This window comes from Uloborus diversus, chromosome 5 (genome assembly GCF_026930045.1).
Source record: "Uloborus diversus isolate 005 chromosome 5, Udiv.v.3.1, whole genome shotgun sequence".
In the NCBI taxonomy this organism is placed as follows: domain Eukaryota; kingdom Metazoa; phylum Arthropoda; class Arachnida; order Araneae; family Uloboridae; genus Uloborus; species Uloborus diversus.
The window spans coordinates 107,337,461-107,364,277 of NC_072735.1; the positions used below are offsets into that span (position 1 = coordinate 107,337,461).

The 26,817-nt window shown below is 33.0% G+C and overlaps 1 protein-coding gene across 1 annotated transcript; it reads right to left on the bottom strand.

Annotated features, from left to right (window-relative positions):
• Positions 1-14,803: 14,803 nt before the first annotated feature.
• Positions 14,804-26,745, bottom strand: LOC129222325 (glycoprotein-N-acetylgalactosamine 3-beta-galactosyltransferase 1-like). The gene is made up of 2 exons (XM_054856819.1): positions 25,619-26,745; positions 14,804-15,308 (listed from the first exon to the last, which is right to left on the bottom strand). Exons 1-2 carry the CDS (start codon positions 26,498-26,500, stop codon positions 14,997-14,999), a joined length of 1,194 nt encoding a protein of 397 aa, XP_054712794.1. The 5' UTR covers positions 26,501-26,745; the 3' UTR covers positions 14,804-14,996.
• Between the last annotated feature and the right edge of the window lie 72 nt (positions 26,746-26,817).

Below are 26,817 nucleotides of genomic sequence, written 5' to 3' on the forward strand. Positions count from 1 at the left end.
AGAGAATACTTATATGCTTCATGATGTCAGCCACAGATTATTCGAGCAACGACAGCTCTGATTATAGTATTTATTCTGATGACGAAGAATACTCTGATGAAGAAAATAGCGCAGATGACAATTTAGCCAATGTTCGTGACTGGTATAAAATTGATGTTTCTTCTTACCCTCCGGCTCCATCACCACCAAGATTCAATTTTCAAGAAAAACCAGGACTAACGTTTGACGTAGCTGACGGAAAAAACCCACTGGACAGAGGCGTAGCTAGACCCGACTTTCGGGGGGGGGGGGGGGGGGTTACTTCTTTTATTATATATATATATATATATATATATGTAAACTTTTTTAGTTTAAAAAAAATAATAATAAGATGGAGGTGAATCTTACATACTTTGGAATGGGGTGCCCCAAGTTCGATACTTATGTCAAACAAAACAAAACAAAAGCAAAGAATTTTTTTATTTATTTATTATTTTTTTTAATGTTTTGGAAAATTTAACCTTTTTTTTTTCCTCCATTTAATTTAAAGTGAAACTTTCTAGCAACGGGTCTAGTCAAAACCAGTCTATCCAAATCAAATATCTTGGGGGAAAATCAAATATCTGATGAGCGTGTTCCGTTCATTTCAGTGTGACTGCTTAATTTAGAGGCTAACACACATCTAAAAAAAATCGGCCTCCCTGAAAGCTAATAGATGCATCCATTTCCGCTTGCAAAACTGGATGTTTGACTTTCAATCTCATCGGTGGTCAGACTATAAAGACTATTTTTACTAACTTGGTTCGCACTAAAAGCATGAAATAAAATTAAAAAAAAGACTTCTTGATTATAATCTACAAAAAATGAAATGGCTTTCATATCGTTATATTTATACGTTGCTTTTTATATGTATTTACATCTATGCTAATTCTAAAGCAGTTAATAATAAAATTTGAATAAAAAAAAAGGGAAGAAATATAGGCGGGGTAGAAAGTTATTTGCACAAAGCTGCATACCATCTGTTTCTCCTCTCAAGTTTTTATTTTTAATTTTATTAGCTGCTTTAGAATTTACATAAATATCTCTTTGAGAGAGCAACAGCAATTTTCGAGTGTTATAAACAGAAGTCTTGTTTATTTTCTACTTTTTAATGCCAACCAAGCTAACAGAAATAGTACAGAACAGTCTAGATTCATTTCGTTTTTAAACATTTTATTCCTGTAATGCTATGCAGTTTTTTTTCTTTTAAATTAAAATAAAATTTCCTTCAGATGGGTTCGATGGGATTAATGCTGCTTCAGCAGACTGTACTCTTGGCTTCCTTAAGAGGTTTTCCATCTCCATCTCAGTCACTTTCCTATGCCGGGCTGATGAGTGCTAATAAGCACGAAACTGCAGTCCTCGGCTGGAAATGATTGAGCTGGCGGGGTATTTTATGTATTTCTGCTTTAGTCCTGGCTAATGGGCGGTAATTTACTGAAAAACCTTATGTCTCAAATTCCGGCTATGCTATCATTTTCGGATTCGAAGCCCAATGATCTTTAAAGTAGCAAGCAAAAGCATTTTCTTCAACTCGAAACAGAAAGGGCTGAGGGGGCAAAAAAGGGAGAAATGCGTTCCACGAATAGGTTTTCTAGGAAGATTAACAAAAGGACAGACGTTTCGAGCACTTTCTTGGAACAAGAGTAAAGGAGTGAAATTCACAGGTTGAGTATTAGTTGCATTATGGATGACTATTTCAAGTTAATGGTTAATGGTTAAAGGTCATTCAAATTAAAAGCCATTTTGCTCTGTTATCTGGTTAAGTACTGTTCTTTGGTTGCTCTCTTTCTTAAAATTATGATTCCTTATAGAAAATCGATATGATAGAAGTGAAAAGAAAGTTTAAGATTTTTCAAGTAAAGAAAAAAGGAAAATCCTAGAATATTGGCCAGGTTAGATTTGCAGCAATTGCTAACCTCAAGAGGATAAATATAATTAATTTAAAAAAAAAAAATCAGGCACCAAAAAAGCAGTAAAAGACTTTTTCTTGAAAAAGATATGCTTAAAGTTTCTTTTACTGTCAAAATGATTCCTTAAACTCGCAATGAAACACTTAATACTGTAATAATAGAATAGAGACCTAACAAAACTAATAAAGAGGAATTTTGATCAAAAACCCAGATTTTCTTTATAGTATCGATTCCAAATTTTCACCATCATATTCCAAATTTCTATAAAGTTTCTTAAAGCCCTCGTATCTTAAAACCTCTTTATCTTGATTTTTCCCCTTCCTGTCAAATTCGGAAAATACAGATTCAACTGTATGTAATATTCCCACTGCGCCGCTCTTAAAATTAAACATGTTTAACAATTTGCAGAATCTGTGACAAAAAAGGCTAAATATGTGTGGATTTAACAAATCAATCTCATTTCTAAAGCGAAGTGTGAAATTTCACTCAATTATCAAAAAAAAATGTCGCAGCAGAGTGAAGAGTCTTTACGCTTGAGGGTCACTCCTGGAGCTGATTTTCAATGACACTGGGGGGGGGGGGAGAGCGAAGTTAATTTTTCACCATAGTTATTCAGAAAAAAGCTGTTTTGATTTTTTTTCTTTTTCTTCTCTTTTTCTTTTCTCTTCTTTTTTTTCTCCTTTCTTTTCTTTCTTTCTCTCTCTCTCTCTCCCTTTTTTGAGACAAACATTTCGGGGGGGGGGTTGTCCCCAAACCCCCCCCCCCCCCCCCCCCCCCCCCTTAGCTACGCCCCTGCCACTGGAGTATTTTTTAAAGTTTTTCGATAATGAAATCCTGAATTTTATAGTTAAAGAAACCTACGAATTTGATGATGTTTTTCTAATAAATGCTAATATAACCCCGAGATCTAAATTCTAATAATATCCTATGTGACGGTTTTTGCATGAGTTTGGTGATTAATTTTCAAAATTGTCTGATTTTTCTCAAATGCTCACTTACTTATGGATAATTGTTACAACAATTAGCTACCTACAACCTTTGCTATAAAATCTTTTGCAACAAATCTGTAATAAATAAATAAAAAAAAAACAGCTGCCCACTAACTTTTTCCACAACAATACGCAAGTCAAAAATTTACATTTTTTTTTTTTTTTTTGAGGAAAAAACAAAAAATAAGAAGAAAAGGGGGCTATTCTCCGATCCGAAAGTTTTTTTTTTAACAGATTTTTCAGGTTCTGAGAGTCAATTTCTTTTTTTTTTTTCATATTAAAAAAATAATAATAATAAATAAGAGAAGAAAAAAACTGATCGGTCGGGGAGTTCTTTTAAAAAGATGTTGCCGGCCCGCGGGTCAAAAAAGGTTGAAAGAAAAATCAATTTGGTGCTTAGGTATTATAGCAGTCATTGGCGTAATCAGAATTACAACCTGGGAACTGGGCCGTAGCCTACGGCTCCTGCTTTTGAAATGCTCCCAAGTGACTAAGATTTTGATTTAGCCAATGGCTAAACCCAGTGGCGCACATGGCACCCCCGCGATGCGGTGGGGTATGAGGGCGTACGTTCAGAAAAATAAGCACTATGTTGAAATTTTAAAAATCTTGCGGGGGGGGGGGGGATTAGGGCATCAAGGTCTATCTACTTCTCTCTTCCCATATTTTTGTCGGATCCTGCATATGATTTTGATTTCAGTTACAGTTGAGGTAAACCTAACCAGACAGCGTTGTGATGTTGTCATTAGGATCTGCTCAGCCTTCAAAATGCTGCCAGGTTAGGTTTGCCCGATCTATATTTACATTTTGCAAACAGACTCTTCAAATAAAGGTTTGTAGACGTCGGTTTCGAATTACAATGCATATAACATATACGATACATTCAAGTTTTTTTCTTCTTTTAATACAATTGCTAATGAACTATTTGCCGGCTTTAAAATATTAATATAAGACAAGATAAGTTATAAATGTCCTAGTCTGAATTTCATTGTTTGAAAACGTAGGTTTTAAGTTGGTTTGAACATAGGAAACACTAGCACACTCAACTATTTGATCGGTTTGCCACAAGCCACTTGTGATACAAGTTAATTCCAGCCTTTGGGTACCATATAAAAATTTATGCAGCAAAACTATAAACCATTTAATAATTACGACTGCGTTATTGTAATAGTATTTGAGACATTATCTAGATTTTAGGCATGCATTTGTAAAAAAATAAAAATAACTTTGCTTATCATAATAAAATCATTTCGCAAATACTAAGCTTCGCAGTTTTAATAAGCAATTCAATTATGCATAGAATAGAATTAATTTAATGTTACACTTTTGTGGTAAAGTAAAGTAATTTCAACTTCAATCAATTTTTATTTCTTTTTAAAAGTATTTTTTTTTAATTTAATTAATTGGATTGCTGAAGTTTCAAAAGTTGAATAGTGAATTTTAATAACTAAACCGGGTAACGAGCACTAACAAAATGTGCGATATCTGAACAAATGTAAAAATCATACTCGAAATTTCGTAATAAAATGCTTAGAAAACAGCTTCTAAAGCTGGCAGAATTTGAAAAAGGTTCCCAGAGCAACCCTTCTTATCTCTAATAAGAAGAGATAAATCCAAGTGAATAGTGAATACATTCCAACTTCGAACTGTCTTCGTCAACCTACCCCTCAGGGAAAGCGTCCCCTCCCACTCTTTAGTAAACTATCCAGAGCTGGTTTACCATAATGGCTAGATTGATCAAGCAGAAGCTCCTTTGTAAATCAAAGGGAGTAGCAACACGGGAGGTCCCAGAACCAGCAGTATTGCTGTGAAAACAACCTTTCTCTTCAAAATGTTTATGCATAAAATGACCTTTTTTGGTGAAGAAGTGCTCACAGTAAAGAGGTTAATAAATGCTGAGGTGAATTTTTCGTACAGTATTTATAGATAATATTGTTTGCAAATGAGAATGTGGGTGCAGTCATTGATTTAAGATGAATAATTTTAAAGATCGTTCAGGGAAGAAAATATTTCAACAATGTAAATTCTAATTCGCAACTCCAGCGCTCGAATACGCTACCTTGCAGTGATTTACAAAATTAAAAAAAATATAAAACATTGTGTTCCACGTGTGTCTGTTGGTAAACATAGCCTGCATTTGATGCATCTTAGACATGGGCGGATTTATGAGGGGGCGGAGGGGGGCAATGACCCCCTCCCAGTCTTGGGAGGATTTTATACATAGTAACAATAAACCTTCCAAAATCTTAAAAGAAAAAAATCATGTTTTTTTTTTTCTTTTTTGAATAGTTCAGAAGCGAAAATGAAGAGAATAGCGACTGTCCTTTTCTGGGGGGGGGGGGGGGAGATATCCGTACAATATATTACAAGTAGTAAAGCGGTCACTGGGATGCTGAAATGTGTTGAAAACGACTACTTTGAACTGAAAGCTATTAGGGCAAGTATATAAATGAAAATATTGATTGAACGAGGTATGTATTCAACTGCAATACTTAAAATAATCAAGGATTATTTCAGCAAATTAGAAACTGAAACAAAGATTTAAAAAAAGCGGATTTTCCTATAAACTAAACAAGCTATATAGCTTAGGACACTCACTTTGTTGAAGGCCTCTAACTCCAGAAAATTTCATAATCTGTTCTTTATCAAAACAAAATGGGAAGGATTTGAAAAAATAAATTTCATTTTAAAGTGCTTGAAAACCTTGAAAATTTTGGAAAAGTACTGATGGGGCATTCCAAGGTATTTTTGACATTTATGTAAAGTCCGTAACGTGACCTTTTTTGCCATAACTTTTTAATTTACTGTTTGATTAGCATATTATTTTATTTTGATCTTTTCCTACCAACACACCAGCTCAAATTAAAATAATTTGCAAATCAAACGGTAAATTGAAAAGTTATGGCAAAAAAAGGTCACGTTACGGACTCTACATAATGTCCAAAATACCGTGGAATGCCCCTGATACAAACCATAAATTTAAACATTTATAACAAATGGGAGGGGATAGACGGTAGAGGAATAAATGCCGAAACATGCTAAATTCAGTTCCTTGCTCATCCTGCATCAAAAATGTAAAAATCATGGTTCTCACGTTTTTGTAACATAGTACTTGAGATAAATTTTTGTGACTCACATGTTTAGCATATTGCTGTTTATTTAATCCCAAATGCAGTGCAGTATTTTGGAAATTCTTTTGTATTGCTTGCTTCTATCTTACTTCTACTGCATATTGTTAATCTGTTCAGCACGGGGGGAAAAACACCACCTCTATTTATTTTCGTTTTCTGCACTGCTTGTAATTAAATAATTTTAATTGTTCTCAAGTCCTTGAAACGGATTAGATGAGTCTTTGAAATTCCTAAGCAAAGGGTGCTTCAATTTAATTTCTTATCAAGTGTATAAATGACGAATTGTCCAAATAGGCAGCATGGTACTCTCCTGTTATCTATTTTCTAAATCTGTACACCATTTTTTTAAAAGCATTTTTTACTACAGTAGGCGCCGCTTAATGTGATCACGATTAATGTTATCATTCGCTTAATGTTATTAGAATCATGAAGTCCTGGAACACTTGTATGTTAACACACGTTAAAAAAGTCGGATATTGTAATCAGCCTCTTCGTTTATTGTTATCACTTTTTCATAAACTTTCAATTTTTTTCCCCGTTATTGTTCCCCAATTAACAGAAATACGTAGGCAAACCCTGACGAGATTAACTTTCCGTGTAGTATTTTGTGGTTTTCAATAGCAGTTCAAAATTTTTCAAGGAATGAAGCTACAGAAAGTTCGCCTCCGGTAACCACTGACTCCCCCTAAGAAAACTTTCTGTTACACTTAAAAAAATTCAGTTGCTGGACATGTCATTGATGTAGGACCTCCATTGTTGCCATTACTTTGTAAACTATTAAAGTATTGTGTCGAGATTGAAAACAAAGCGAAGTTAAATTAAAATTTAAACAACAAGCAAAACCATGCTGGAAAAGAAAGAAAAGCTGAATGTGCTTTGAAACTGGTTTACGAATATCAGTGAAAACGGTCATATTTTACTTCACCTATTACTATGTGAATAAAAATTGCATAATTAAGCTTCAACTTTTTATAATTCAGATATTTCCATTCTGTTAATTTAATAATTTATAACTTGAAAGTGCGTTTAGTTGAGTCACTGATTTTAATTTGAGGTTGCCAAAATAAATGCACCTTAATTGGAAAAAAAATCATTATTTTGTGTATCCTGGATTCTTTTCGGTTATTGTTATCAGTTGGTTATTGTTATCAAATTATATTTGTCCCAAAGTGATCACATTAAGCGGCGCCTACTGTATTGATCATTTTGTGTTTAATTCAGTGTTATATTTGTGGGTGGGCTAAAGGCTTGACCAAAAACTAATTGAATTTAAACAGCCCGATGTAAGCAAATAACAAAACATAATCTTATCTTCTTCCTTGCTTTTTCTCTCTGAGGACTGCTGCCACTGATTTGTATTGTGTATTATTATGATTGGGAAAAGAGTATTTTGCTATTTTTTTTTGTTCAGAGATCTTTGTGGTTCGAATTGCAGAAGGCTTCAAAATGCAGAAATTTATATCTATTTTACAAAAATTCCTACGGGGGAGAAACACCCGGACACCCTAAAATTGGGTATATTCTACTTGGTATATCAAATTAGGTATATTCCCTACTTAAAAGGGACACCATTTCCCATCATAAACCATACGTATAAAACATAGTGTGGAGGGGGGGGGGGGGGGCAATTTGGCCTTTTTTGCCACCGACAGAAAAGTTGTTTGGGTCTACAAAACATACCAAAAAGCTGAAACAGATTGGGCCATATTAAGTTTATATTATAAATCCAGTCTTGATTACAACTAATATTGCTCAAAAAAAAAAAAAAAAAAAAATCCTGCCCCCCCCCAGGAACTCAGTGCTAAATCCGCCTATGATCTTAGATTGCATTCATCAACAGATTGTTTCGTCCCTAAATGGTATTCTCGAGCTTCTCAAAACAATGTTAGTTTTCATTATTTCCCTCTAAAAAGTGAATTGATTGTCGTAAATGGTGAAAGCGTAAACACAAGAAAACAACAAATTTCGCATGTTAGATTTTTTTTTTTTGAAAGAAGATAACGTTATACCAGGTAATTTTTCTTTATTGTTTTGTGTGAATTTGTAAGAATATGGGTTTTTTTAATCTTAAGCTCAAAAGAAGGATTTGATAACATTAGCAGAAGAACTAGAGCTTTCATCTCTGCCTGGTTTAAAGATAATTAAATTAACTAGCCTTATTTTACTGCAGCATTTAGTTGGAATGGACAGTAACCAAAATATTTTCTCGAACATATTATCTTCTTCTATCGCTTTGAGATAGCTGCTGCACTTTATCAAAGTGGCTTTATCTCTATTAATCCAGACAATATATTATCATAGAACAAAATGAAAAAGTTTAACGCTGAGAATTTTCATCGCCAAAATAGTGCACCAACTTAACTTATTGCTTACATTATCAGCTGAAGAGTTTCACCAAAAATTTGTTTAGGGTTTTAATTTTAGTATTGTGCAAGCTAAGAACCCTTGGCAAGATTTCGAGTGTCAGTTATAAGCCATTTTTATCTTTTATCATGTGTGGATTAAAATGGTAGAAAGATTACAGAATTCAATATGTTTAAAGAAATAATGCAGGATCAATTAAAAAGAAAACTACCACCGTGTATCCGTGAGAATTTTGTTGATCATTTGGATAGCATGACAGAATTAAATCACAATTCAGAAATTAGAAATATACGAAGCAGAAAAAATTGAAATTGAACAATTCGGCAGTTTGAGAATAACTCAGCTACAAATGTAAAACAATTAGTGCTAGCCAAACAAGACAAAGAAGTATCATCTTCCTCTTTTGGTAACACTGGTAAACAAAGGTTTTGTTTACCAGTGTTACCAAAAGATGCAAAAGAAGTGTTAATTGCTTAAAGGTTTTGTTACATGAAATATTTCTAGTGTTCTTATGGCCGCAATGAAAATGCAGTTCCATCAAGAATTGATATATATCGAATTCAACATCCCGGAAATGACTGCTTACAACTACGACATTTTCATTAATTTTAAACGTTTAGTAATGCTTCTTGAATTCTCATTTCTTTCTACGTGGTCCAGAATATCCACAAGACTTTAAAAATTAATTTAAAAAGAATAAAACAAAAATATCATGCATACAAACAAAAATTACTAGGCTTATTAGCATTTTCTACGCTACGGCGTGCGTTTGTTTTACCTTTTTTATCCGCCATTAGACGGTGGCTGCAGTGCCCTCTATAGTTTGTTGGAGTTGCGAATAACAAAAATGTTTAACATGCAGAGAAAGGCTTTATATTGACAAGGCTGAACTTGATCCGGCAACTTAACAGTTTTACTGGTAACAGAGCCCAATTTCCCAATAGGCAGAGTAGGCAGCTGTCGGCAATTTTTTTAGGGGCGCAAATTTTGCTTCAATCTCATTTTTTAAATTATTCTTGAAAATGAAACATCAATTCTTTTTCAATTTTCCCCAAAACAGCGACGTAACTGATCCTAAACTTGTCAGCGGACTTGAACGTAATTGTAGAAACTACAGTGTGACAGACTTCCGGTAATAGGTAATCAATTTCAGCTTGCAGCAGGGACGGAGTACATCAATAGAAAACATGCACTTTGATCTATACAAAGAAGGTCCTTACAGAGTGCATCAAGAAGCCTCAGGTAAAACAGACACAACATCTGGTTTCTCTTAAAAAGAGTGTGCAGCACTAGAAAGGCTGAGTAACCATTATCTCCTGCATTTAAAACAAGTGTTTTACTCTTAGGAGTGTGCATCACGAATCATTACTTGAATATTTAAAGAATTGGAAAGTAATTTGGGAATATTACTTCCGCTCAGTAGGTTAGTTAAAACCTACTCCTTTTGGAAAAGCTTAAATACTGTTTTGTCCATTTAAATGTAGAAACTATTCATTTTGTAGAACGAATCAAAATATTTTTTTAATATGTATTGTTTATTTTACGAAAGATCATGCTTTAAAAACGCCATAATTTGACAGTTTTAATTATATGTATTTGAATATTGAAAATAAAAAGTAAGTGAACTGAATGATATTGAAATTACGGTGTTTTTTATTGTGCAATTACTTTGTAAGCAAAAAAAAAAACTAAATTCTGTTTTTGTCAGTTTAAATGCCATTGTCACTGTCTTATGAAACTGTTCAAAATCAAATGCAAAATTTCAGACACACAAATACTAAAAGGCAGAATATAATTGTAATAAGTAGTTTTTGAAATCATCATGCTTTTGAAACAAACTAAAAAGAGTTAAAAAAACTCTCTAAGCCTCGTGTAGATTTAAAGCCCCATATTCAACATGCCCTACAGATTGCCTAAAAAGTTTGTTTGTGGATTTTAATAGCAATCAAAATACTTGCAATATTTGAAAGGAAAATATGGGGTGCACGCACTACATGACTATAAGAAGTATAAAGAAAAAGTACATGCACATATATATTTTTACGAAAATAAAGCTATCAGTGATTTCGCGTTTTAAATATTTTGTGAATTTACTATCAACAGAATCAAAATTTGATTATAATATATAAAGTTGAAATATTTCGCAAGTCTTAATTTTTTTCTTTTACAATGGGCTCGTGAAAATTAAAGCCTCGTGAAAATAAGTGCTTTTTATTGTTTAAAATTGACCTTGGCTAAATCACTTAAGTGGAGGGGGCGGAAAATTTCAAATCTGCCTAGGGGCGGCATGAAGCTAAATTTGGCCCTGACTGGTAAGACTCATTTCAGGGGAATGAAGAAATGAAAAAATGGTCAACAATTAACGCTACTTATTGCAGTTTAGGGTTAATCCACTGGAGCTAGGGTTACAATTTCAACTATCAAAATATTACCAAACAGGCAATGGCTTTGTTCAAATGTAGAAGCAATTTTCACCCGTCATGCCTTGATGGGTGACTTTCTAGTTAATATATAAAGATGTATTTAGGATTATTTTCAACCCTCCTTATATTTCTAAATGTGTAGTTGAGTACTTGTAGCACTTTGTATGATGGGCGACTTTTTAGTTAATAAATATTTGCTGCTATTTACATTTTTTAGTCAGTTGTCTTTATAACCCATGAACTTTTTAATCATGCTCTGCAACTATTTTAGTTTAAATTAGTTGGATAAGAATTGATTTTTACAATTAATTATACCTTCCCATCCAACAGAAAACCAGAGTGCAAGCAATATTTAGAAACTTTGGATGGTGTTTAAGGGCGCACCTGCAGGACTTATTCGAAACTAAACTTCGAAAAATGCAACTTCAGTCCACGCTCATTGCCATTAAGCAAGGGATTAGGTTCAGGGACTGCTCTCTTTCCTCTTCTTTGGCTTATATCTTTAATCTTTATTTTAAATAAAAATGATCTGGAAAATAAACATTTGGCTGGTTTATTTTCTATTAGTGGCACCCGCATGGCTTTCCCCGTAGAAAATTAAAAGGTCTTTTGGTTTGCCTGTATATTTACAAATAATGTATGATGAATTTATCACCAATTGGCTTTCTCATGTTACGGTTCCACGTTATAATAACTTGGTAATTTACTCGCCCATATTATAATAGTTTTGCTTGGGAAAATGTTCTTAAAATTGGAATAGAAAAAGAACAAAATCAAATTTTTGAAAAATCGCTTCGAGGTGCACACCTCCATGCTACAAACTAATTCTGTGCCAAATTTCATGAAAATCAGCCGAACGGTCTAGGCGCTATGCGCGTCACAGAGATCCTGACAGAGAAACTTCCAGCTTTATTATTAGTAAAGATAGTAAATTTTGCAGTTTCTATCCTAATATATTTATTTGTTCGAAATACATTTAATCTCTTGATCAAGTTTAATTTTACTTTTTTTTTATGTTTAAAACATTTAACTGCTTGTGTTACTTTTCATTAAAATCCTTCTAACATTTCTCTTTAAACTTTTCTTCTATTTGAAACATTCCAGAGATCCACATATCTGTACCTCAGAGCAGGGGCAGATCTAGAGGGGGGCCATGGCCCCTCCCAAAGCCTTGTGACTATAGGAATTTTTTTCAGGGAAAAAAAAGAAAAAAATATTATGTGAAGATAACAAAATTTAATACATGTATTTTACTGAAAAAGAAGTATAGGCTTTAACTGGGAGATAAATTATATTCCTATCTCAAAACAAAACTTTTATTTCCAAATTTTTTTCTCCATCTTTTACATCATTTCTTGATTCTAACTACAGACACTTGGACGATCTCTAAATGCTGCGATTCTCAGAGTACACCTATTGTTCACAAGACCAAAGAGAGCCTAAATTTTCGTTTTTATGGCTTTAATTTCGAAACTAGGAGGTGAACCCCTTTTCCCATGCCCTTTCACAAATGCCTTGATATGTAGTAAAAAATTGCATTTGGAAAAAATGTCAAGCGGAAACTAGCTTATCCAGCCCTTATCGCTTAGCTTGCTTAAAAGCAACTTAAATGATTTTTTTTTTGGGGGGGGGGACTTCAATTACAAACGAATTTTGATAGGACCCCCCTCCCTTCCTAGTTTATATCATGATGATAGCTTTAAAAGGATGATAGCTTGAAATCGAATTTTTGGAGCCTCAAATGCAAAATATTTTCAGGAAGGAAGGATTCTAAGCACCTTCACACTTCCTTTAATGTAAGCAAACATTACCTAAAGGTGCATTTTTAGGCTGGACAGCTGAAGAGCTTAAAAAGCACCCCTCCTCTTCTAACTTCTCAATGTATAATGACAGAATATTTTAGTTTTTAAGCTTTATTTTCAAAAAGTATTTTGGGGCCAGCACCCGAAACCTGACCTTTCTCCGTGCATAATCCAAAATGCGTTTTTAGTTTCCTAATATTCAAAAATTACTCGGAAATTTAAAATTTAAAACATTTTCAAGGGAATTTCCTAAATCCACCCCCTCACCTAATGTCTGGATACCCCGAAAACAAGGGCGCCCATATAGGGGGGCTCAAGCCCCCCCCCCCTTGGAAACAAGAACTTCCTTGCTTTTAGTACCTTTTTCTTTGCAAAAATATAAAAATATTTCTTCTCCAGCCATTAATGATAAATAATTAAAATTTTAAAATTTTAATGACTCTAATCCATCCTGAAATCTGCCTTCATGGGGAAAATATCCTGTTAAACCATAGTTAAAATTTCTGAGCCCCCCCCCCCCCCGCCCTTAAAATTTTGCATATGGGCGCCCATGCTTGAAAATTGAGTTTTTGAAACTTCATTTTAATAAAATTTCTGGGGAGTTATCAGGTTCCAATTTCCCAGTAGACAGCTGTCTAGGGCGGCAAATTTTCCATTAGAATACACATTTTTTGAATTAAATTGTTATTCTTGAAAGTAAAATATTAGCATTCTTTCATTTTCTTCACAGATAAATTTTTTCTTGTAATTTAATAATTATTACTTTTACACATCTTGTAAAAGTCAAATGGTTTTCAATCATGGTATTTGCCGAAATTTTTTTTTTTTGAGGGATCACTGTGATCATTTCATCAGGGCGCCTCAAAATGTGAAACGCCATCATTTCTTCATAAGTTTGACAGTTTGAATCTGGGGAACACATTTTTATGTTTTTTTGAGTCAAAGATATTTTGATTCTTTTAGGGAGGGGGAGGGGGTGGCTGATTTCAAATTTTCCTAGAGGCGGCATGGAGCAAAATTTTGGCACTGGGGAGTTTGTTCAAAAATTTTCGATGGCCCCCTCCCAAAACAATTGGCTGGATCCCGCCACTGCCTCAGAGCCAGAAAGAAGTAAGTCACATTATGATGATTTTACAGTAGAGAGGAAAAACTATTTTCTGGCGTATGCAATGGATGGGACGCGTGCTCCTTTAACCCTATTTAAAAAATGAAAAGGATTGTTTTTTTAAGAACTACATTCACATAGTTCGATGCGGAATAGGCTTCTACAATGTACTAACAAAATGAAAATCGCATTTTTTGGACTTACGTCACTCTGTACCTGAGGTACAGATATTTGCCTTCATGTTTTGCCTATACTTTGATTTATATATATATATATATATATATATATATATATATATAAATCAAAGTATATATATATATATATATATATATATATATATATATATATATATATATATATATATATATATATATATATATAAATCAAATATGTCAGCATCACCAATATGCCCCCCCCCCTACCCCATCATGTTTAGTTTTTCAAATGAAGGCTTGTTATGAGCTTTTACAACACATTAAAAATTTTTATTTCCTTAAAACATGTTTGAAACATATTTTGGCTGTACTTTGTAAGTTGTTTGTCATAGGCTGCCACAAAAACTGCCATTGATTAAACCCTAATATCTATAAATAAATTTTCAGAAATGTTTAACAAGTTAAGTACTTTGGTATACATTTTAACAAGAAATCAAATTGATAAAATCTGTCCATGTTCAAAAGAATTTTGTTCTGAGTTCAGATAGTGAAGTTTCATGTCGTAACTACCACCATATTCAAAAGAATTTTGTTGAGAATTCAGATAGTCAAGTTTCATTTTGTAAGTGCCATTTAACATGAAAGTTTGTCAACAAGAAAGCCGCATCAGTTTTATGTTAAACATTTCTCAGTGGATATAAGTAACGGTGAAGTATTTAATATTATCTGTGAAATATAAGTCCCGTATGATAAAACAGTTTCAAAATGAATATAATCAGAAAGAAAGCATTGTACACATTAAGTTTACAAGATGCCACTCTTTAGATTTAAGCAAAACTATGTAAAAATTTATTTTCCATAAAAAAAGACAAAAAAATATATATGACATTTTAATATGGACACACAAAAGTTACTTTAGCAAATGATTAAAAGTTTTACGAACTTAGAACACAAATTGTAATTTTTACCATAGTTAGAATGTATAAAAATAAAAAGGAACAAATAATTATGCAACTTTAACAAACAGTTGATTGAAATGTATTGTAATCAAAAAACATATCTGTTAAATATCACATATATACAAGTCAAGAAATTTTTAGCTGCCGAAAATTTCATTCCATAAATTTTCAACCATACTTTTTTTAGGCTTCACAGTTTTTCCAGCTTTGTTTGATTTTGTCCAATGGTTATCTAATAGTTGAACAAAAGGTTCACCAAGTTGCGCCTTTTCCGTTTGAGTTTTACTGTTTTCAGATTGGCTGTTATCATTCAACACAGGTTTATTTCCAAGGCCTTCAAAACTATTGGTAAACGCTGCTAGGTGATGCTGAACATACTCCATTAGCATTAATTTTGCTGGATTCAAGCCATGGAATGTTATAGCTTCATCGCTGCAACAGTTCATTCCCTGTAAGTAAAAAGAAAAAGTCTTTATTCGAAACAGATAATAATCGACGACAAATTTATCAAAAGGGAACATATCCATTTGCCAAAAATGTTCGGGAAGTGAAAAAACGAATTAGGGCAAGGGCAAAATAGTTTTATCCCCTTTTCTGTGGGACAGAATTGAGCTCAAGAGCACAGTAAATCATGGCCCAGAGCAGTGGCGGCTCATGCCTTGAAAAAGTGAGTTGGCCAGAACATAGGTGTCCTTGCCCCCCCCCCCCTCCGGTTTTTGAAAAAACAAAAAAGGAATTTACAAAAAAAATTATTATTTAAACTTTCGTAAAATAATTATTTGAATTAAATAAGTAAAATTAAATTTATTTTAAACACAGGACAAGCTACAAATACTTAAACTACTATGTAAATCACGAAAGATATTAACATCACTTTTATGTCCATGACTGCCGGCAGGGTGGTGTACTTTCACCCCGACTTTCAAAAATAAAATGAAAATAATCAGATAGGGAAAATCTACGAAACACATTATGAAAATTATTAATCTCACGTTTATATCTCAGTACGCTTTCCGGCACTGCAGTACGTATCCCTTGCAGAAACGGTTGGGGCTGCAAGGAATGCACTTTCACCCCCTAGCTTTTCAAAATAAATAATTTTTAAAAAGCATTATTTTTTTAAGATCTTTTAATAACTAATTATTTTCAATGAGAAAAATTAATTTTATTTTAAGTAAGGCCAAATTACAAAAGTGCAAAAATAGTGTGATTAGAGAAATATGTAAAAATTATAAATTAATTAATTTTAACAAAGATGAAAATACATCTCAGTATTCACATTAAAATCAATAAAGTAAAAATAGATAAACTAAATTTAAAAAAAGCTAAAAATAAATTAACAAAACTAGTAAAAAAAAATTTCTAGTGATTTATATGCGGGTGTACCCTTCTGCATATGAATCTGCCAGCGCTCATAGGCCATATTCAGAATTTTTGTGCAAACAAAGAAGAAAAAAATATTGAAATATTTTTATTTTCTTTGAATTATTGATAACTTGTAAGATTTCTTTCAACTACATGAGAAGAAATTTAAAACAAGTAATAATTTCTGTGTAACAATGGGAAGACTTTTTTGCATTAAAAAATTTTTTTATAACGATATATGCTTACACATACAATCGTACATGCTACACAACACACAACAGTGGCGCAACTAGAAAAAAAAATTTATGGGGGAGGGAAGGGCAGGTCACAATAAGGAAAAAAATCTTACCAATTTGATTGATTTGATTTGCTCATGAAATCCCTCAATTTTGAAACTTTTAGTTTTAAAAACGCAATTTTAGACGGTCTTTGGTGATGTTGGGGGAAAGAGTAGTACAGGGGACTCCGTGGAAATTTTTAGAAATTTAAGCCTTAAAACGCAGTATAGGCCATATTTATTGATGTTAGAGTAAGAGATGGAGCTCCGAGAATCACCCCGATGTTTTTTTTTTCTTGCAGTTCCAAAAACGCAATTGTAGACAAACTTTGAAGATTTTTACGGAAAGGGATTCTGGAGCTCTTCCCTGGAATTTTTTTCAAAATTGATGTCCTAAAATCGGCCTGAAGAAAAAAAAATCTTCATTTTATCCGTAGCGGTGTATAATATGCTGCAAAAAAATGAAATTTTGTTTTAGCATACAATTTTAGCAACGAAATTAAAAATGTGAAGAAGTAAAAACTGTTAAGGTACATTCAAACTAATTCAAAAAAGAATCCAAAAAATAATGATCTTTTCTCTTAATTTTTATTTCAGTATGCTAATTACTTGAAGAAAAAGAAAGATTCAAGAAAAGAGCAAACGGTCTAATCTTGTGCAAGTAAAGGCTTCTTCCTTTACTGTATGTTGTTTATTTTACACAGCCTGAATCACTTAAGAACATTCAAGCTGTGTAAAATAAACAACATATAGGCAGGGTAACGGAAAAAAACACACACACAGAAATTCCGCTGCAGCGTATAATCCGCGGAAATATTCGGTACAATAATTCTTTTTTTTTTAAATTTATGCACGAAAATAAAAATTGTACATAAAAAGTTATAAATTATTAGTATTTTTGTTAATTTAAATAAACTGAAAAAAGTGAGGGGTCCCGGTCCCCCTCCCACGAGCCGCCATTGGCCCAGAGTAAGAAAGGTTTGTGTAAAAAAAGCAAGGAGACATTGCCATATTACTATTGGATATGTGCCTTTTTGAAGGAAGTCCTAACCTAAATGTGGAGAATTTTAATTTCATTAAAACCCTAATGTTTCATCTTCTAATATTCTCTTGTTGAAGTATTTAAGTCTAAAACTAGTGGATTAAAATTTGAGAATTTTATACATGTTGTAATCTTTTGAATCTAAGAGTCTGCGTACTATAGATTCGTTCAAGATATGTACCCTTCGGGTCAAAATTAAAGGAGGACGATACCTTTTAATCAGAAAGTCAATCTTTACCCTTAAATAAAATCAGGTCTGCCCCATTTGGACTTCCTGAGAGATTAAAGGCATCTGAAAGATTTAGAAAGTATCATACAATAAGTTTTTCTAAAAAGTAGATTTGCTCCCTTTTGATAAATTATTCTTTAATTATTGATTTTAAAAAATTGTACGGCCATTGCTAAATGGTCAATACCATATATACTCTCGTATAAGTCGAGAAAATTAGTACAAAAAATGAATTTAAAGGTTAGGAGGTTGAATTATACACGGGGCAGAATTTCTGAAAATTTTCCTTGGACAATTTTTGGGGGAAAAAAACATTTTCACGATTTTAGAGCTACCCTTTTGACTTGAACATTCTGCTATAATTTTACAGGGTCTGACTCTGAAATAAAGACTAAATAATTATAGTGATGGATAACCAGGCAAAAAGTAGAAATTGCTGCATTCGCGGATTTTCCCCTGATAGTCGCAAAAAAATACTCATTTAAAAAAATAATAATAATATTATATGGCTACAATGCAGAATTAATTCTGTTGATAATAATTCAAATAAAAGCAACAAGCATCAAAAATAGTAACAGCGAAATCAAACATTTTACATAAATTGTGATCATAGCAGTGAACCCTTTTTATGCATAAGTATACAAATAGGACATTTTTAACATAAGAATGTTCATTACATTTCATTTTCTTCCTTTTTCTAGCGTTTATGTCCAAAAATAGTGGCAAAATGTTCTTGATTTTTTTAGTAAGTAGGTGCTTGACTTATATGCAGGTTTTCGATTTTTTCCCGGTTTACCTCCTGAAAGTGGGGGGGGGGGGGAGGGGGGACTTACATGCGGAGCATATACGGTAAGGTTACAGTAGAGTGCTAGTTATTGGACCAGGAGCTGGCCTTTGTTCAGAAAGGAAAAGGTTGATAATTGGACAAGCATTTTTCAGAGCTGGACTAACAATTCAAAAATGTCGAAGTATGTATTTTCATACTTGCCAACTCTACTGTTTTTAACGGGAGACTCCTGTTTTTTGCTTTCATCTCCCGATTTCCCGTTTTTTACGATTTTCTTTCGTTTTTGCAGTTTTTTCAGTCAATCATCAAAAAGTTTCATTTTCTTCTCAATAGATGGCGCCTTTTTCTAGTCTACCAATGTCAGGGAATAAGAATTTTTCCAATTAATAAATCATTTAGTAAAAATTAATTTTTTAGAAGCTTTCCACATTGCATGTTCAACGATGCACGTGCTTTGCCAAAAATTGCATCAGATTTCAATCTTTTTGCATCTTGAAATCATTTCAATTATTTTGAATGTTTGAAGTTATTTTAACATGTGCTACCCTATACCTACTTATTTTATATTGTATTTTCGTTATATATTGATTTCCTTTTTTTTTCGGATTTTAGTAATTAAATTTTTGTAGCTACTTTTCTGGTAGAGACTAAGCAAATTCTCTCCTTATTATTTAGTTTTTCCTTAGCAATATATTTTTCTTGCTGCTACAATTTGCTTACATCTGCAAAAAATCCCCATTTCACTTTAAATTTAGTATTCATGTTATTTAGAAGCATAATTTAATAATTCTGTAGCGAGGATATGTCGATGGTGAATCACCTATATACCTCTAGTAAAATCTCCTGTTTTTTTACCTTCAAAGGTTGGCAAGTATGTATTTTTTAATACAGGAACTTTATGTTTCAATGAAATTTAATAGCAAATAAGTGTTTAGATTTAAAACATATGAGGTGTTTTGTATCAGAACCAGCTCAATCCATGAATTTTCAGAAATTTTATCTTTCATAATTTTCATACTTTTTGGTCAATACTATCACGCTACAGAGTGCGTGATTCCAACGGAATCTATTTCCACCAAATCAAAAACTCTTTCAAAAAATGGTTTTATTTCAAAAGCAACTCAATATATGCTTCACCTGAACAGACACTGTTTGGGTAGCATCAACAACATTATGATAAATTGCTTAATAAACTCATATTTTTGAGAGTAGGGGAGAGGAGGGAGGATTGGGACACTTTTCACATAAATGATTCTTATTCATAATCCTCTACTTATTCATTAAATGCAAAAGCTCACACAATTAACTTGCATGCTATAGCTACATTTTAAAAATATACACAATGATTAAACATTTTATTATTCTTACTCTTGACTAATTACAAATTTCAAGAATTTTGTCCCATTCCTCCCTCCTGGGTGGGAGGAGTGGGACATGAGTACGGGAGGAGTGGGACACATTTGAAAATTACAGAAAAATTAGCAAATGTCATAATTAGAAAGGTCCACATTAAAAGAAAAACAAGACTGTACTCTACTAATCCCACCAATCAATTGTGGTGGCGGTAATTTCATGATAATATCTGTTTTATCTATAATTCTACAGTCATCCTGTTGAGGAAAATTAAAATTTCCCTTCATGTCCTTTCTCATAAATTTTTGCGTTGTATCTTTTAGTATCATAAATGCTCTCCACCCTTGCAACATAGTAAACAATTGACCATTTGGTAAAGAATTTGACAAGCACAAATTCATTTTCTCCTATGTTTGGTTTGTCCTCCATCCAGTCAATCTCTTGTGCTAGTTCCACGTCATCATGCATATGAGGATAAAATATTTCTTCATCTGAAATGTCGTTTAAAGAAACTGACCCTTCACTATCACTGGATTCATCTTTAAACTCAAATGTTTTTTTTTTTTTTAAACTTTTAGTTTATTTTTTTATTTATTTTTTTTTTACATACAGGTTTTAGTTGATGCTTTTTTTTCCTAGTATGGCAGCTTCTGATTCTTCAATTTTTATCTTCTCTGGGGTATCTGTCAATATCTTTGTTCGTCCTTTCTTCTGTCCTTTATTTTTCTTCAGGGGATTCCTGGGTTCTGCTTTGAGAAATGGCTGTATGTCTGCAGGACTAAGCGACAAAATATGAGATGAGGATGGCATGCTAACAACGATATTAACACGATTGTCAGGTGGGTTAGATGGTGAAGGAAGACAACTACTGTTATTATCATTATTTACCCGCAAGGGATGGTCTGTAACATACAATGTCAAAAACTCTTCATCTCCAAACGGCTCGCTGTTAAATGGATATATTCCATGTTTTTGAAACCCGGAAGTAATATTTTTTGGTGTGAATGATGCTTGGTAGGAAATCCCAACAAGCTTTGCTAAGTGGTAGATGTTAATAGGTTTTCCCGGATTGTTTATCAACCAATCATTGCAAGCTGCATTATACCGGCTTTTAAATGAGAAATATACCGACATATTTAGTGGTTGAAGCCTATGACTGCAATGAGGCAGAAACGTTAACATAAAAACACCATTGTCTCTTGCCTTGTTGATTATTTCAACTGTAACATGGCTGTCATGGTTGTCCAGTGTTAACAAAATTGGATTATCTTTTGAACTGTTGGTTTGGTGAATTATATGGCCCAGTGCCTTATGTTATTATTAAGGGGGGTTTGCGATTTGCTTATTTCTGCTGACAAGGGGGAGGAGAGGTCAAAAATTGATAAAAACATGAATACATAATATTGGAACAGCCCCTTTACAGAAGGGACGTATTTATGGGGCATGTCCCATTCCTCCCTCTTTGGAGTGTCCCATTCCTCCCTCTACACATTGCTTCTAAAAAACTACTTGTCACATAAACCAGGCTTGTTTTAGGCTTAATTAGATTACAGATAAGCATACATTACATACTTAAGATTACAATGATAATATATTATGCTAGTTTTACAAATTACATAAATGAAGAAATAAAACTAAAAATAGACTAGGAACTTAGTTTGGAGGTGATAAATTTAACTTTTTCCAACTATTAACTGAAACTTCCAGCTGGATAAACTGCAAGTATGAAACTAAAAGAAGCTATAAACAGGCCCTCTAGTGGTCAAACTGACAATAAATAAAGTGATTTATTTTGCCATAATTTTAGCAGTCCCACTCCTCCCACTGTCCCATTCCTCCCTCCTCTCCCCTACAAGCTAGTATATGGTATATAAAATTAGAATTTTATTGGAATTTGAATGAAACCTTAAACAAAAATTAAAAATCAGCTCAATCCAAATTATTTTTATCTGTAAATAATTCAACAACTGCTACTTCAAAAATGAAAGCAAAAATAAAATAGTATGCCAAAGGTTATTCGCAACTTCAGAGCTCGAATACGCTACCTTGGGGTGATTTACAAAACTGCCGAAAAAACTAAAACATTGGGAACTGATGTGATATACCCCACCCTTGGCGACTTTTTCCTGTTGGCGCCAAGAAAGCGATGTATGTCGACATATGTCATACATCGTTCTTAGCGATGCTTTTTTAGCGCCAACAGGAAAAAATCAGATAAGAAAACATGATCAAAGCACTTCAGAACACAATATATATAAAAACAACATAAAAGCACAACAAAAAACATCACAAATATATGCTTCAAAAATGTACAGGGCCGGGGTTTTTTGTAAACATATTAAAATACAATGAAATAAATTATTGTATTAATTACAAGTCGAAATTAATGCATTAATTTTTTTTTCATCATTTCTCCGGGATACGAGCCCTCGGTCTCATAGTACTTTCGTAATGAGACCTCGGCTCGCCGGCCCTGCCTCGGTCTCATTACGAAAGTACTATGAGACCTCTGGCTCGCCAGGACCTCGCTTCGCTCGGTCCGTTATCCCTTCCACTGTTAATATACATTACAGTCGGAGTATGATCACAGTTATGTATACTACAAGAATCCCTCAAGGATTTGTAAAAACAAAGAATTTTGGAAGTGAGAGGTTTTTTTTTAATTCTAAAATAAAGAACTTACCTTTTTATATGGTATAAATATTCACACTGACTATGGCAATGGCACGTTACAGATACACACCACGTTGGAGTTAACTTTTAATTAACCTTCAAGTTTGAAGAAACTGGCATTTTCTAATGTTTTTACTTCAAAACACAACTACTGAATTTAAACTAACACAAAATAAGCATTCCTGTAAGGTATATTGCACGAAACACCACGTCGTAAAATCCCCCTAAGAGCGGAACATATGTGCACCTACCTCCACGGACACACGTGCGAAAAGAATTAGTTCACATCTGTACTTCCCAGGTATATTCTGCAGGGTTACTAGGGCTACCGGAAAAAGTTTTATCACCAACGTTGGCGATTTTCGAAATGAGCTAAAAATTCTATCCTCGCCAAGGGGGGGGGGGTATCACATCTGTACCAAACATTGCGTTCCACGTGTTCATTTTGGGCAAAACAAACAATTTGTTATGTATATTTTTTTTTATTTGCGTAATTCATCATTTGGAATCGTCATCCGCAACAGCGTAACATCAAAAATATCTGATATAAACTGTGAGTACACATTTTATTTATCTTGTTCTGAGTGAATATGAATAAATATCAGTTTTTCAATTCGATGAAAAAAAGCAGACCTAACAACATTGACTGGACACTACACGGCCATACTGAAAAATTACTGCTTTTCCTAAACCTAACTCCAGATAAATGATTTAAATAACCTTGTTACTATAGCATCCAACTGAAATGGACAGTATGCAAATAAATTTTTTTGAAAATATTTATCGCAGAACAGATTGAAAAATCCAGAAAGAACGTTAAGAATTTGAACAATAAAAAATAAAAGCTTGGAATTTTTTATCGCTAAAATATCGCGCCAAATTTACTTTATTGCTCTGCAAAAGCTGACACTATCGGTGGAAGAATTTCGCCAAAAATCTGTTTATAGGGTTATGGTTTTAGTATTGTGTGAAAGAATAATGTATCTTGAAAATATTTCGCATATCAGTTAAATCATTTCCGTGACGAATGAATTAAATGCATGATGATTTCTTTTGATATTCAATCATATAGTCATAGAAATAAATTATCTAGTGTTAAATTTTACTCTTGACATTCTGTCACGTATGTGCACTATGTGACAAAAATGTCAACAAATGCTGGAAATGTCACGAAACTGGACATAAATGTATAGAAAAAACAGTACAAAATGAAAATGCTGTTTGAAGCGAACCAAAAATGCATGAATACTGAATTCAACATCGTGAAAATGGCTGCTTCAGAACAACTTACTGTGTGTTCTGCATTATTTTTTTACTTTCGTAATACTTTTTGATTTCTAATCTCTTTCTACATGGGTCAAAATAACCAAAAGACTTTCAAAAATCTTTTCAAATGAATAAAGAACAAAAAATTATGCCTGCGAACAACAATTTCTGTCATTTCCTAAGTTTAGAAGCAATTTATACGTTACGGCGTGCGTTTGTTTTAGTTTTTCGTCCGCCATTAGACAGCGACTGCAGCATCTCCTATAGTTTGTTGGAGTTGCGAATTAAAATCAAAATTTATTCCATTGAAAAATTAAGTGGGCAGAGCATGAAATCAGAGTTGCCACTCAATTTTGTGAAAAAAATTCCCTGTATGAATATGCAGCGTTACAGACGAGCAAACACTAATACTCGTATAAGAAAATTAATCTCATGGCAGTTTCATTATGAGGAGAAAATATAAATAAATTAGATAAGAAGAAGTGAAGAAGAGTTCGTTAAAACTGAAATAATAGCATGGTGACTGAATATTTATCTTTTTATATGTATCTTTCTATGGCGGAAAGAAGATTTCTTTTAACTAGTCATTACTTGGACATTAAAAGAAAAAAAAATTGCAAAAGTTAGCAGAAGAATAAATATTGATGACTAATCTTATGTTAAATAAATCAAATTTGCATACAATTCAAGAGGCATGTCAATCAAAACATTTAACAATTTTTGGTTGAATGATATTTTAACATCTCTCTAGCCACTCAGAAGAATAGTGATGGTTAATATAGGCTAATGCTCCTTTGCTCTCCATATAAAAATAACATAGTTATAAAACTGTCAAAATCTGAAAAAAATTATAGGAAAAAAAAGTAGGACATATTAGGGGAAAATGGTAGTCACATTTGGATTTAGGAGGTAATTTTACATAAGAATCTGCAAGAATTAGGGTAACGGCATCAGTAACAGACATGCTTAAGATATCACGCTCATGTTAACTCAATTTTCTGAGCCTTTTAATGTATTTAAACTTTTTTTCTCTCAAGCAACTACATCTCATCTAATGTTTGGCTGCTTTTGAATCCTCTGCATTAATTTTTTATTTGCTCAATTTCGAAAAAAGGTCCGACTCCCAGTAACAGATACCGAAAAATCTGATGATACCCAGTAACAGATACGATGAGGAAACAATGGCTAATAATGGTCAAAATTCCCTTCTTCTCTTCAAAATATGCAAAAAATTTCATTTTTAAATAAAAACTTTATTAAACACCAGCTGACCTCGTGGTGACTGTTCATAACCTTCCACCACTGCCTTGTAAATACCAACTGGCTCATAAAATTTACTCAGATTAAACTAGATAGTTGCACCGTATCCATGAGCCACAACAACATCAGTTTTACCCACCTAAAATTCTTATGATTTAAATCCAAACTTATGACTGTCTGTTACTGGTGCCGTTACCCTATGTCTGAGGCATCGTGAAGGTATTTATTTGCTGTGCAGTGCAATTGATGATTTAAAAAGAATTATGCATAATTTCTATAACTTAATGAAAAAATTTAGTACATCTATATGAATTATTTTATTTTATTTCAAAATTTAATAGTGTGACTTAATTGGTAAATTTGCCTAATTCTATGTTTCCTTATCAAAATTATTGAGTCAAAAAGTGATCATAAAAGCAAAGACTATTATACAATGCATTAATTTGGGGTTGCTATTAATTTCTACAAGTGCACTATGAAAAACTTTAATGCCTAATCTATATTTACCTCTTCAGTAAGAAAAGCACTAGTTCTCCAGTAGGAACTAAACACTGAAATGGATCCTGGAATCAGCATTGTCTCAACAGAAAAGGGATTAAAACGACCCCTTAAGTAAGGGTCTCTAGTATCCACTGGATGAACATTAAATGACTTTAATATTCTCCCAAGAGATAGATCAAAGTACCATGAAGGAGCATTTTTGGAAGAACAATCGTTGGCACTGTTATAAACTGAATGAAACAGTGACATGCTCCCATAACTAAGAACTATGCCAGCTGATCCAAGATTGTACAAGCTCGAAAAGTCTTTTGCTGGGTGACCAAGATAATAAGGCACACTGCTATTTAATGGAGCTACATAATGACGTAAATTTTCTATAATTGCATAAGTATTATCATCAGCAATCAACACCCACTTATATTGGCCATTATACTTGTGAAAAACATGGACAAAAGCATAACAAAAACCTTCAAATGAAGTTACTGGAGGAACTTTTATAACAGGTATTTTTTCATCAACAAAGCGACCAAAAAACGTCACTATATTACAGTGTTTAGCCCATGTATGCTTTACAGCATCAGCTCCATTATATGTATTCACAAATATCAAACATAAAATAGGAATCTCTTCATAAAGGAATGATTCTTCAGTCTTGTGTTTATCGGTGGCAGCAAAGCTCAATAGTTCTTCTGGCATACGTTTTCTTGATAAATTTTTCTTTTGAAACCATTTTTCATAGTTTGTGTCCCTTAAAGTAGCAGTGTAGTGGTTGTGTACTAAGGAAAAATGAACAGTTTGTTCATATTTTCTCCAAACTAGGGCAAACAATATACCTGAACAGCATGCACAGAGAAACAAAAAGATCCGATTACGAAAGGCACTGATCATTATCTACATTTAGTTTGGTCACTACGTTTTTATTGTGCTTTATTGCAAATAAAAAGCTTTTCGAAATCCCATTTATAAAAAGGAAAAATAAATAAATATATATTTGTTTCACTTTTTCTTTCAAAAAAATACAACACTTTCATAAAGCAAATCTTCCAGCTCAAATCAAGCAAATAACCGTAAAAGTTGGAAACCATTAGAAAAACCTGAAAAACAAACAAACCAACGAAGCAATCGCGTCCTGTTGCCAGCCCGTTGCTAAGCGAAATGACTTTCTGGAGTGCTTTTATCACTGCCATTCTGGATATTGGGAAATT